At 40.2% G+C, this 12,416-nt stretch overlaps 3 protein-coding genes across 3 annotated transcripts in view; 1 reads left to right on the forward strand and 2 right to left on the reverse strand.

Moving 5' to 3' along the window:
• The first annotated feature begins 3,084 nt into the window (after window positions 1-3,084).
• Window positions 3,085-3,999, forward strand: LOC101295880 (plastocyanin, chloroplastic-like). Its single transcript, XM_004291275.1, has one exon. It carries the CDS (start codon window positions 3,245-3,247, stop codon window positions 3,746-3,748), a length of 504 nt encoding a protein of 167 aa, XP_004291323.1. The 5' UTR covers window positions 3,085-3,244; the 3' UTR covers window positions 3,749-3,999.
• Window positions 4,000-4,265: 266 nt separating this feature from the next.
• LOC101303676 (phospholipase D delta-like) lies at window positions 4,266-7,885 on the reverse strand. The gene is made up of 10 exons (XM_004292881.1): window positions 6,953-7,885; window positions 6,715-6,831; window positions 6,395-6,589; window positions 6,022-6,300; window positions 5,815-5,883; window positions 5,572-5,719; window positions 5,322-5,470; window positions 5,046-5,225; window positions 4,676-4,876; window positions 4,266-4,559 (listed from the first exon to the last, which is right to left on the reverse strand). Exons 1-10 carry the CDS (start codon window positions 7,883-7,885, stop codon window positions 4,266-4,268), a joined length of 2,565 nt encoding a protein of 854 aa, XP_004292929.1.
• A 1,602-nt stretch (window positions 7,886-9,487) lies between these two features.
• Window positions 9,488-12,416, reverse strand: part of LOC101296167 (hippocampus abundant transcript 1 protein-like) — a 5,454-nt gene continuing 2,525 nt past the window's right edge. Inside the window, exons 2-14 of the mRNA XM_004291276.1 lie at window positions 12,212-12,323; window positions 12,002-12,114; window positions 11,710-11,832; window positions 11,411-11,613; window positions 11,238-11,313; window positions 10,980-11,066; window positions 10,802-10,882; window positions 10,652-10,684; window positions 10,475-10,528; window positions 10,354-10,395; window positions 10,106-10,184; window positions 9,953-10,023; window positions 9,488-9,613 (exon numbers count right to left, since the gene is read on the reverse strand). Coding sequence (XP_004291324.1) covers window positions 9,521-9,613; window positions 9,953-10,023; window positions 10,106-10,184; window positions 10,354-10,395; window positions 10,475-10,528; window positions 10,652-10,684; window positions 10,802-10,882; window positions 10,980-11,066; window positions 11,238-11,313; window positions 11,411-11,613; window positions 11,710-11,832; window positions 12,002-12,114; window positions 12,212-12,323 — 1,167 coding nt within the window. The 3' untranslated portion in view covers window positions 9,488-9,520. The remainder of the gene's footprint in view (window positions 9,614-9,952; window positions 10,024-10,105; window positions 10,185-10,353; window positions 10,396-10,474; window positions 10,529-10,651; window positions 10,685-10,801; window positions 10,883-10,979; window positions 11,067-11,237; window positions 11,314-11,410; window positions 11,614-11,709; window positions 11,833-12,001; window positions 12,115-12,211; window positions 12,324-12,416) is intronic.

The following is a 12,416-nucleotide window of genomic DNA, read 5'->3' on the forward strand; positions in this document are numbered from 1 at the left end:
CACGTACTGAAGTTGAAAGCTAAAGAATTATTTTCCTAAAAAAGAAAAAAAGGAGAAAAAAAGGTAAAGAAGTAAATGATGATGGAGCTGCATTTATAGTCGGTTCCTGGGCTAGTAATGTTGGCGCGGTAAATTTCAAAAGAGATAGAACCAAACAAACAGGTGATGAGATTCCCCAACTAAGTATTTAAGATGCAGTTGAGCAATTACACAGTGAGATACATATAAAGCTGATCGACCACAACAATGGCTCTCTCTTTCTCTCTGTTTTGGGGGTGGTGAGATTCCCTCTCATAAATATTAGGCTCAGATTGCTGTGCATGCCCTGATCTGCGTGCTTTGATAATGAGCATTCATCGATCACCTCCACCCCCCAGCGAGAGCGAGATTCCCTTTATTTATGGTTGAGGCACTGTGGCTCTGTCGCGCGCCTCTGCGTCTCTGCAACTAGAGAGAGAAAGAGAGAAAGAGGTGTAGAGAGAGAAGAATATTACGTATGGGGTTGCTAGCAAAGCTAATGAATGCTATGGTCCTGGCTTTTAGGGTTTTGGTAGCTCAAGTTTTTAATGCACCCAGCAAGCAGCAACGTGGTATGTTACAACATCTGCTTCAGTGTTCCATATCCTTAAATACTGCTCCAAGACATTCTCATCCTCACACCTCAATATCATCATCATCGATATCATAGCCTCTTTCTTCATTTCTTCTTCTTCTTCTTCATTGCACTTAACGAACTTCGGGGGCACTTGAAATAGTTACTGCGATGTTGGCCCGGTTCACTCAGGAGAAAGAAACATATAGCTCATCAATGAAGGCTTACTGTGTTTTTCTGATTGAGCCGTGCCAATATCTCAGTGCTCTTTCTTCCGTCTCTCCACGTTATCTGCGATCGATAGCGCTTCCTGCAGAAACCAAGCTTAATTGATAAGTATACCTTCTCATAATTGTTGATCTCGATCTCCTCTCAGTTCTCTTCCTGAAAAGAAAACATGTTATTTCCTAGCGTTTTAGTTCTTTATGTGATCGAGTTCTCGTGTTTGAATGCTTATGACTTATGAGATTTGACAATGATCGATCTAATACTTATAGTTGTAGAGAACTCGATCATATTCCAGTATACTGATTTGCCTGATAGACCTTCAAAATTGACACTTACATGCCTCATTATTCAAGTTTATCTATATTAAGTTTGAGTTTCGCACTTTTGCTATCTCTAAACATGAGAAACCATCAGATTACAGTACTGGATTTTGAGCAGAATGAGTTTTTATAAGAAATCCCAACAGATACGTACTAGTTTTTCTACTGCAATATATTGTAACATACAACTTCACTGCATAATGTCGTTTAATTAGTTCACTTATATCTGCATAACTATATATAACTCATAGAAGCATGATCCCAAGCTGAGAATTCCCTGATTATATATATAGTACCTTGCACACATAAACTGATCAATTATACACTACAAGACTAATAGTTAACAGAATGTGCTTATAGTAACTAGATCGACTTAGGTTGCCGCCTCTGCTCTCATGTATGTTGAACATAAAGGACAAATAAGTGGATGAAGCAGCTTAATTAATAGCCAGGGCTGAAGCATTGGTTTTTAACCAGCGGTTAAAAGTTCCATTCACGTCCTTTTGTAATATATGAAGCCATGAAGGTAAGATTAATCTTTCGAGTACCATATACTGGATCTGGTTGGGGAAGGTGAAGACTGAAGAAGAAGTAAATGTGCGAGGGGAGGAGCGTTGGCCACTCTTTAATAGAAAGGTGTGGTCTCATATGCATGCATGTTTCTACTCATAACTCAACTGTCGGCTGTTAGCTAGCTTCCTCTTTCTCGTAACCAATTGTGTACCAAGGCAACGAGTTGAGTTCAAGCATATTCAATTTTGAGGATTTGCTCTGAGCTTGGATTAGTGTGTCTTATATATGGAAATGTGACTATGTGAGCTTGAATTTGTTCCTTTTACTAGATCAATACATGCGAGGAATTGCTGGAACTATTGATCGAAAGTTGGCAGCGAGTATTATAATGAATACTGCGGAAAAATTTATTGTCAGTATTTTATTAGTTTACTGCCCCAATGAGTTTCACTGAATAGGTGAGTTGTATTACGTTTTAACAATGTCTCTTTCTAACGGCTCTGCAAGGGCGGATCACTATGTAATATGGTTTGTACTTATTAAATAAAATCGTTTGACCTCTTTTCATTCAAAAAAAAAACTTTAAAATGTGATCTACAGACTACAATTCATAGTGCGTTTCCACTTTAGCCTTTGTCATCGATTTTGGTTAGGTAAAGGTATTCAAACAATCAAACTTCTACGTTCCAACAATCTAACCTCGATCTCATTTTGTTTCCCTCTCCCTTTGTGGGCTTCATGTATGTCGTGCTGGAGTTCGCAAGCTCTACCATGGGCCTGGAGAAGACTCATGGTTTCACATGGCTCAATGGTATTAGAAAATGTGGTATAATTCAGGAACCCAAACCCACATTCTCGTAAACAAATTGAACTTTTAACTAAAAGCAAATTCGTTCAAAAAAATTGTAAAATTATAGCAAAAGTTGCCAGGCTTAAATTAATTGTCACCATACTCAAAGCCATATGCTAAACTTACATCATAATAATGTGTATACAAGATAAACTAGTACAATTTTAAGTAAGCGAACGACGATGATATGCTAAACTTTTATCATAATGTGTCTATAAAAATGCTAATACAATTTTAAGTCGACGAGCAAGGCTTGTGTGATTTTCCGAAACACTTCATACTCAAAATAATAACCACTCTTTAAATGTTACGTGATACTTCAGATAAACTTATGTCAGGAAGTCAAATATCAAAATACAGATTAGCCACTCGTTCATAAATTATAGTTTGAGAGTCCAATGATCTTCTTGCAAACACAAAACTTATCCTCTTCCACTAATTTTGACATAGTTGTAAGCTCTCACATTCTTCACCTCACATCACAAAATCCAAGCCATGTCATGGGATAGCATCCCATACAGCCAATGAGACCCATCCTCACTAGATAACCCTTGTCCTACCTCATCCTCATTCATTCAGTATCCAATCTCATATTCCCTCCTCCAACACAAACCACATATCACCAACCTTCTCACCCTTAAAACAAACCCTTCCTCTCTTCTTCTTTTGAATTTGATCCCTATATTACAAACTCTCGAGGCGACCAACTAGAACACAACAAACACACAACACCTCTCAACAATGGCCACCGTCACTCCTGCTGCCGTTGCCATCCCCTCATTCACCGGACTCAAGTCCGCCGGAGCAACCAAACTTGTCCCCACCTCCGTCAAGGTCTCAGCTGCTTCTGTCCCAAGAATGAGCATCAAGTCCTCACTAAAGAACGTCGGTGTTGCAGTCGCTGCCACCGCTGCGAGTGCACTCCTCGCCAGCAATGCTTTGGCCATTGAGATCCTTCTCGGAGCCAGTGACGGCTCCTTGGCTTTCGTCCCCAACGACTTCTCGGTCAGCGCCGGTGACAAGATCGTCTTCAAGAACAACGCTGGATTCCCACACAACGTTGTCTTCGACGAGGACGAGATTCCCGGGGGTGTTGATGCCGGGAAAATCTCCATGAGCGAGGAGGATCTCCTAAACGCTCCAGGAGAGACCTACTCCGTCACCTTGACTGAAAAAGGAACATACTCTTTCTACTGCTCCCCTCACCAGGGAGCTGGTATGGCCGGCAAGGTTACCGTTAACTAAGCTCTCTTTAGTTCTCTGTTTATTCTAAGATCAATGCTTCCTTTTTAAGGGTGGCACCAGAGCTTATAATAGCCGAGACAGTATATTGACAGTGAGAGAATTTGTGAGGTTCATTGTTGAATTATAAATTGCCATTTTGATTGTGTGTTTCTTTGTTCATCTTCTTCACTAATTTTCAAGTTGTAGATTTGTGATCTTAATTAGTTACTTGTTTATAAGTATGCTTGAACAAAGAACAAAGAAGTTTAAGTATATCGATCAGACTTGTCGTTCAAACATCACTGGACGTGTGTAAGAGTGAGATGAGTTAAGGAAAAACGAATTAAAAAAAAAAGTATATAGACTATATATTACTGTATTGATGTAATACATACAACTATACAACCTATATATCCCTAAGTTCACTTCCGTTATATACACTTTGTATACTCAAAACCCTTTTGGAATCTCAGTGTAAAATTAATCTTCATGAAAATATAGATGCACGAAAAAATTGGAGCAGTAGCGAGGAGCTTAGTTAAGTAGTCAAAGCATCAGGAAGGTTAGTGCGAGCACCGAGGATCTTACCACCAACATCAGGGAAGCTCTCTCGGCCAGGCAATGCGCCTACCTTGCCATTGGCATGAACCTCAACCGGGTACTTGATAAGGTGTCCCTGCAATTCTATAAACTCCTCGGACACGAACCTGCTCCAATTGTCCTTACTAATGTCGTTCACACGCTTCACGCATTCTAATGTTTGAGGCTCCTTGAAGCAATTCTCAACCTTCCCCATGTGTTCTGTCCAAAGTGACATTCTATATCCATACACCTGAAAACATATCATCGAAAATCATATACCATTAGCTTCACTGCTAGAGGCTGGTGTGCTGTTGATCCATATACACTATGAGAATATGGTTATGGAGCTACATAGTAGCTAGATACCTGGCCGTGAGGATGCCGCTTCTTCTTTCCCCATGTGTGATGCGGTTGATATGCGCCCATGGCTATCTCAGTGTCCCTAGACCCTGCCATGGATCGTTGGTTGATATTCGCAGAACCTATCATCACGTACTCATCATCTACTACCATTCCCTTGGCATGTACATAAATCATAAATCGTTGATACTTTTGGGAGGCAGAAACCTGAGAATCAATTGCAGCAATTTCTAAATTAGGAAACCAACTGTAGTTCGTTCTTATACTCTAGTTTTGCATACTTAAGTTCAGCATATTTGGAGGTCTACAACTTGGCCTAGACTCTAGAATATCAATCATTTTAGTGGTAGAAAGAAGTTTTGTATGCGATGATTACCGTGTGACCAGGAGAACCAGTTTTGGAAGTTTGGTTAGTTGTAGAGGTCACTGTGCCAGGAAGCTTTTCCCGATTACCAAGACAGTAGAAATTTAGGTAGTCCTGCGGATGAGCATTCTCAATATTCATGGATTTCAGCTCTTTGGCTATGATTTCATACATCATTTGCATTGTTTGTCCCTGAGAGAAAATCAACAAGAAAATTTAGTTGGTAACTGAGTTTGATGTCAGCAACTGAGTTTGTTATATCCTTAGATGCAATATTTGCAGCTTTACCTGCCAAAAGAGAATTTCTTGCACAGAAGCAGAAGAGGGCACACCTTCTGGCCACATTGGTATCACAACATACACCGCAAATCTCTCTTTGGCGCGTATCTTACTAGCAATCTTTAATGCCAGCTCCATTGGAATTAAATTGTCAGCACCTGTATATGTACCAAGCGCATTTATCAGCACCTCACTTGATTTGTATAACACTTCTGCTGTAATTGATTGGATAGCATAAATAGGAAAAGAATATAATCACCTGCTTCTTTGTAAGTCGGCCATGCGTAAGAAGATCCGAGGAAATACTGATTCTCAATGTATATGAAGTGTTGCGCAGACCTGATTGCTTCGATATATGCTGTCTGGATGCTCTTGTCTATAACCAAATTTTTGGCACAGAAAAGATTCTGCAGTAAAATAGAGTGCCAAGGAACTTATTAGATGACCATTAAATGTGTCTGCTAGTGAATTTGTTAAAATTTAAAGAATGATGTGAGCCAACCTGATTCTCAGCTTCATACACATCTTTGGGAAATCCTTTCACAGATCCAGAATCTATGGATCGGAAGATCTGTCATATTAAATTCGATATAGAATAAGAATTAGCAAGTCAGACAAAGTAGCCAAGGACTAATAGAACTAAGATTTAAGCATGTGCAGAATGTAATGCAGCAAAATGGAAGATAGGTGAACATTAACTAATTATGACCTGAACATTCCAGTTTTGAGGATCAGCTTCATCTGAAACCCGTAATATAGGATCATCATTGGAACTGCCTGGTGGGGGACTAAGTATCCATGAGATGCGGTCCAACTTGATCAAAGCATCGTCGTGCCAACGCGACACTCTTTTAAAGCGTTGCCCAAACTCTGACCATTTTGTGGCTTTTTTCCAGCGCTGCTCAAAATTAGTTAGCACATCGTATGCAGCCGGCCCTTCAATTTTGCAATGTAGATCATGCCAGGGTTGTCTTGGACCCTTTGAGCCCTATGAATTTATACTTCAGTTGTCAGTGTCAATTCACTCTCAATAATTCAAGGTGCAGGTTGCCAATTGCCAAAATAGTACTACAAATACTCACAGCCAATGTGGGATTATGAAAATCACCCTGGAAAACTGTGTCAAGATCGCTAAACAGCCGATGCTCGGGAGTATCATAGCGACCATCACAGAGGTCCAGACCTCCTATAAATGCTGTTAACTTTCGATTATTCCCAGACGCTTGTGTATCCACAATCACACACTTTTGATGATGTGTAAACAAGGTTCCAACAACCTACATTAGTACCATATATGTGACCCAAATTAGTTAAACAAATTATCAGCAACTCAAGTGCAGTTCTTTGTTTGAAGAAATAAAGCTAATCAAAAACAGTTACTGAACCATGGGATAAAGCATGCCTGTTGCTTGAAAATGCTAAGCTTACTGCTGGCATATCTAGGTGACAGCACGCATGACACCGAAGAATGCTTAAAAAACTTTCGGGTTTCTTCATCATGCGTTTGCATCACTCCAGCCTACACACATTACACCAAGTCACCAACAAAATGTCAACCTCGTAATCAAAACCAGATTTCATAATCAAACTAAAACGTTTAAGGTAACCAAAACAGAAACAGAAGCTCAACTAAAACGCACCGTATTGATGAAGAACTTGCTGTGAGAAGTCTTGTCATCCCAAACCAGCAACAAAACTCTCAACCCTTCCTGCGATTTATACTTGAGCAGCTCCCCCAGATTCAAATTGCCGCCGCTGGGCAAGGGCTTACTGGGCTCTCTGACCAGCTTGATCTTATGGAAAATGGACCAGCCCACAATGTACACCAAATGATGGGCCTCCAAAATCGCGTGACAAATATCCTCCCAGCATTTCCCGTGCTCAAACTTGACCCCCTCGTCCAATTCTATCTCCTCCAGCATCCCGTCCGGCACGTGCGCGTCCTGGTACAGCGTCACGTGACCTCCTTGCCGCGCCGGAAAGTAACAGTTTTCAACTCCCCCGACACGTTCGTTGGAAATAATGCCGTCCTTATACAGCGGGTTGTCCTCGCATTTCGTGAACCTCATTTCCAGCTTAACCGCCGCGTCCGGTTTCGGCGGCTTCCCCAACGGCCCGATTATCGGGAACCAATCACTGATGGTCTCGCCGGAGAGGATTCGCTTCGCCGAGACGGACGCCACGCCGATTAAATCGGCGCCGAACATGTCGTTGTCCTTGACGTAGAACTCGACTTGCGAGACGGGGTGGGCGAGAGGGATGGTGAAATGCTCCTTCCATTCGGGGTTTTGGGAGTTGGAGATCACGCGCGTCCGTGCGACGGTAGCTCCGGCGAGGCAGACGGTGACGTAAGGGTCGCTGGTGATGATTTTATGGTGATGATGGTGCTTGGAATTAGCAAATGGCTTGCGGCAGGCGGAGAATAATCGGCGGAACCGCTCGGAGAGCATGTCCATGTTGGGCAGACATCGCGCCTCTATGATTTTCAAGTCAAGGTTGCCGTGAAGGTGCACCACCGATGTCTCTGGAGTCTCATGTGTTTGTGTTTGTGTTTCTGATTTATCTTCGGCCATTATATGAAAATATTAACAGAACAAGATTCCGATAAGTTTGTTTTGTTGGTGTTTCGACGTTGGCTTAGGTAGAAGAAACGTAGAGAGATGAAGCAGAAGGTTGAAATGAATTTGAGCTTGGTTTTCCTCTCTCCGACGAAGCCAACGGCGAAAACCGAAGGCGGCAGGAGAAGATCGGCAATATGGGCAGCGGAATGGGGCTTATGTATGTGGGGGAGGTTATGGCGTTCTGCGTGGGAACGTGAGGTCTGGTCTGGCAGGGTTCTACAAGTAGAAATTGTGAAATGGAGTAGGGGACACGTGGAGGGTAGAAAACAAAGTGAAGCTTGCAAATCTAACCAATTTTTTTTACAACGATGAAAGAGATGTTTGTAGGTTGATGGTTGGAACGTCCCTAATTTGAAATTTGATGCTAACTCCAGCTCTACTTGACTATCATCTTACTAATTTTGACGTCATGTCAAGGGCAAAAATTATTGGTATTTTGAAAAATTATTTGATCGTCATTAATGAAGATGGATTATGAGTAATAATGTGTTTAGGCATCATAGGAACTCATTCATTGACTAGATATTAGAGCAAAAATTGTATCTTTAAACGCGTAATAAAATCTCACTACAAATAACAATGTTTTCAGACTAATGCGTTTAGACACCATAGCAACTAATATTGTATCTCAAAATATGAGACTAGTAACTATATATATCGACGTTTGAAAAAAGTGATAGTTCATACAAATATTATTCCCAATCATATTAGATATAGCTAACTATTTATTTCAATGTTATATATTCTTGTTAGTTTATTACCAAATCTTTTCAATCTTGTATTCAAGTTCGAATATAGCTATAGGGAGGTATATATATTTGTCATATTACCGTTTTTATGAATCCATTGACACATAAATGTGATGGATGCTTGAATCCATGCTCTTTTATTAAAAATAGAAACCATGTGACATGAGCTGCTGTCATATCGTTTAGGAAGATGAGCTGTCTGACCCAATTTAACAAAGTAGCTAGAGGTTGGTCAATGGTTTGGTTGACTATTTTGGGTTTAAAGAAAGAGGGATTTCGCTGACTTGGGAAATTTAGAAAAACTTTAGACCGCCCTCATGCTTCCGACGAGAGTCTCAGTCAGCTAAAGCCTAAAGGAATCCAAAGTTCCAAACCATACCTATAAGTTTTTTACGACCAAAAATAAGTGACTAAATTAAAAGAAAAGGCATGAAAAAGGCCAATTCTGGTGTGCTGTACGAGGAACAAATCAAATCCAGGCCAATTCTGATGTCGTAAATCACTAGCATTATCAAGACAAATAAATAATATACAAAATAAAAGATCAAGCAACAAATACATACATTATAGTACGTACCGATTGATCTTATGACTTCAATATATACACTGCAATTCAAAACATCTGATGGAGGAGTTTTATGATCGGGCTATCAGCAATACAGCATCATGTTCAGGTTACCGGTGAAGGCGAAAACAATACCTCTCTCCACAATGCCACTTCCTAATTCCAAAATCAACCAAAATTGTTGATACTTGATAGTATATATAAAGAACTAGGCCAGGACAAGACGGTTGTTGTGTGCCGAACAATGAAAAATTTCTGCTCGGAATATGTAAACTAGGGTTCCATGTGATCGCAATTGCTGCTGACTCGTTCGCTTGATATGGGAGGAGCAGCCTTTATCATCACGCTTTGAATAAAGGCTACCATCTACACACACAGAAAATACTGCTAAATACACAGAATACAGAACAGATGCAAGTAAACATCAATGTATATGCAGAAGGGAAACTATGTCCTCGTATAAAAATGTCTCTCAGGAACCTTAAACTCTAGCAGCGTACATTGCTTAAGATGCTTGAGTAAGCATCTTAAGCAATGTAGGCTGCTAGAGTTTAAGGCATCCTACATTGCTTAAGATGCTTGAGTAAGTTAGGCTATCATAATGATTTCAGTAACAAAATGTCTCTTAACACCTCGTAATAGGAGACTACAGTTATAACAAAAGATTGCTGACAAAGACAAGCATCAAAAAGTATAAGCTCTTACCGCAGCGAATCCAACGCAGACGATACTAAAACCAGGAAAATTAAATGGAGCCTTTTCAGACAGGAACAAAGCTGGAAGAGAGAGTCGAGAGTATTAGTTTAAAATGGAAGAAAACTTGGGTAAACAAGAATGTTAAAGGGAATTTCAGAACACCTGTTAGAGGAGAGAAAGCAAAGGGAGATATAACATTTGCAAAGGAGCATATGCCTGAAATACACCCTTGAGCCTTTCCCTAAAACAAAGAGTCACATAAGGCAAAGACAACTTAGAGCCCAAAAGAGCAAGTTATAAGTTGCATACCAATCAATTGCAAAGGATCAGCTTAAAAGATCAACGAAATTAATTACACTCAAATTTAAGGTTATAATTCAAATTGCAGCCACTCCTCTCAAGAAAATTACCTGCTCAGACGGCCCAACTTGTTTTGATACAATGCTTCGCATCTGTAATAGTCTAACAGAATTACTCCAAATCGAACAACAGGTAAATGCTAAATTTTGGAAGACAACTAGAGAAACTTACACATGGCTGTGCAAACACAAAAAAGATAGAGAACATAGCAGCAGCATATGGAACCTATAACATTTCAAAATGTTAGCCATACTTAGCTAAACCTAATACCAGCTGCAATCGACTAAAACATATATTTTAATTTCACAATAAACACTCGAGATTGCCAGAAAAGTTGCAGGTACATACCCAGAAGGACCAAGCAAGGCCATAAAAGAACATCTGCAGTCAGGAAGCTGATGATTAGATAGGATATTACTATGCATGTCAAAATTCTTACAAACAAGAATGAACCTTTGTGGCTTGTCAAGAACTTCATAATTACAGCCAGATACTTACATGTGCACAGCTAAAAAGAAGCCCTATCGAAAGTAACCTCTCCTCTCCCAAAACAGGAGCTAGTAAGGGCATGAGAACCAGCTGCAGGAAGTTCTAGTTTTTAGTACCATTTAAATGTAATGATGGAACTATGAAAGAAGATAATCTGTAAAGTAATCAAACCCCCAGTGAGCAAAACCTGTGAAATAGTGCTTGCTACCCCCGAAATCACCATCAGGTCAGCAAACTGATCCTTGTTGAAGTGAAACCGGGCCTTTAAATAGTACTGCACAACCAACAATGGATTTCAACCACAGCATTCTTATGTGTAATTCCAAGTTTCCAACACAGAACCAGTATTTGATTCTATACGTCTATTCCACAAACTCAAATTATAAGATAAATAAAACCAAGTTCAGTTACACTTCTCTAAGCCTAAAAGTTGCTCTCAGCTTACCAGTAGTGAAGCATGAAGGCCAACATCGGCCAGATTGCTAAAAAACGCAACAATTGCAGCTTGGGAAAATGTAGGGCTGCAAATTAAGAGCGAGAAACCAATTGAATATCATGGATTTGGGAAAAGGGGAAATAAACGTTGGCTACTGAGCACGCACGGGAAATTTAACTGACCTAGTTTTCAACAATGCGATTAAATCAGGTAATGAAGGTAAAGCTTTAGAAGACTGCAATTCCACATTTGAGTTTTCATCCGAGTTCAAAACTTTTGGCTTTCCATTTGAGAGCAATGGGGCGGAAATGTCATCGTCTATAATCGATTCCGGTAGGAAAATCCTCATGTACATTACTGCTACCACCGCCACCGATGTCGCAACCTAGTAACAATAACATCAGATAATTCATCTCTTACAAGTTGCCTAGTTACATATTGTGAGATGAAGGATAAATGTAAACAGAGAAGGAGAGAATACCTGAAACATGGAGGGAGTGGATACGAAACGAGTAAATAGGGTTCCACAGACAAATGCAGCTGAACTAATACCGGAGAGAATTCCAAACGTCGAAGCTCGTCGTCCTTCTGGAACATTATCAGCCTGAAAAATTGGTATGATGGTGTCAACAGTTTAGAGCGGAGAGACAAAGAGCAATATGAAACAGAGGGAAACTGTTACTACATGGGCCTATGTCAATGTAAGGCCCATACAAAAACCCAAATAGTTACCGTATAATGTGGCCCATTAAAGATTGGAATTCGATGCTTACCACATAGGCAAGGGCGAGGCAATGAACGCTGCCTTCGCAAACCATGGCAGTGAGAGTCTTGGCCACAAAGTAAGCATAGAAGAAATTCCTTGTCCTACTGTAAGCTAATATTCCTGTAATTAACCAGTTCTTAATTAGGTTTAAGTAATCAAAGCTGAGGAATATATAGAAGCATGTATCCCTTAAACACAGGCATGTGTAAATAAGTACCTAAGGGGATTATAGTGAAAATCATTGGAAGGGTGAGCAGAGCTTTTCTCCCAAATTTGTCTGAGAGATTTCCTACCAAAGGCATCATCACAAGTGTTCCCAGCCCTACGATCTGCAAAGACACATCAACAATCCATCAAGTACAGGAATAACTTGATTAAGACAGAACCATAGCAATCAAGATGTTTAATTTTTTTTTTTTNTT

The sequence above is a fragment of the Fragaria vesca genome, linkage group LG2 (assembly GCF_000184155.1).
Source record: "Fragaria vesca subsp. vesca linkage group LG2, FraVesHawaii_1.0, whole genome shotgun sequence".
NCBI lineage: Eukaryota > Viridiplantae > Streptophyta > Magnoliopsida > Rosales > Rosaceae > Fragaria > Fragaria vesca.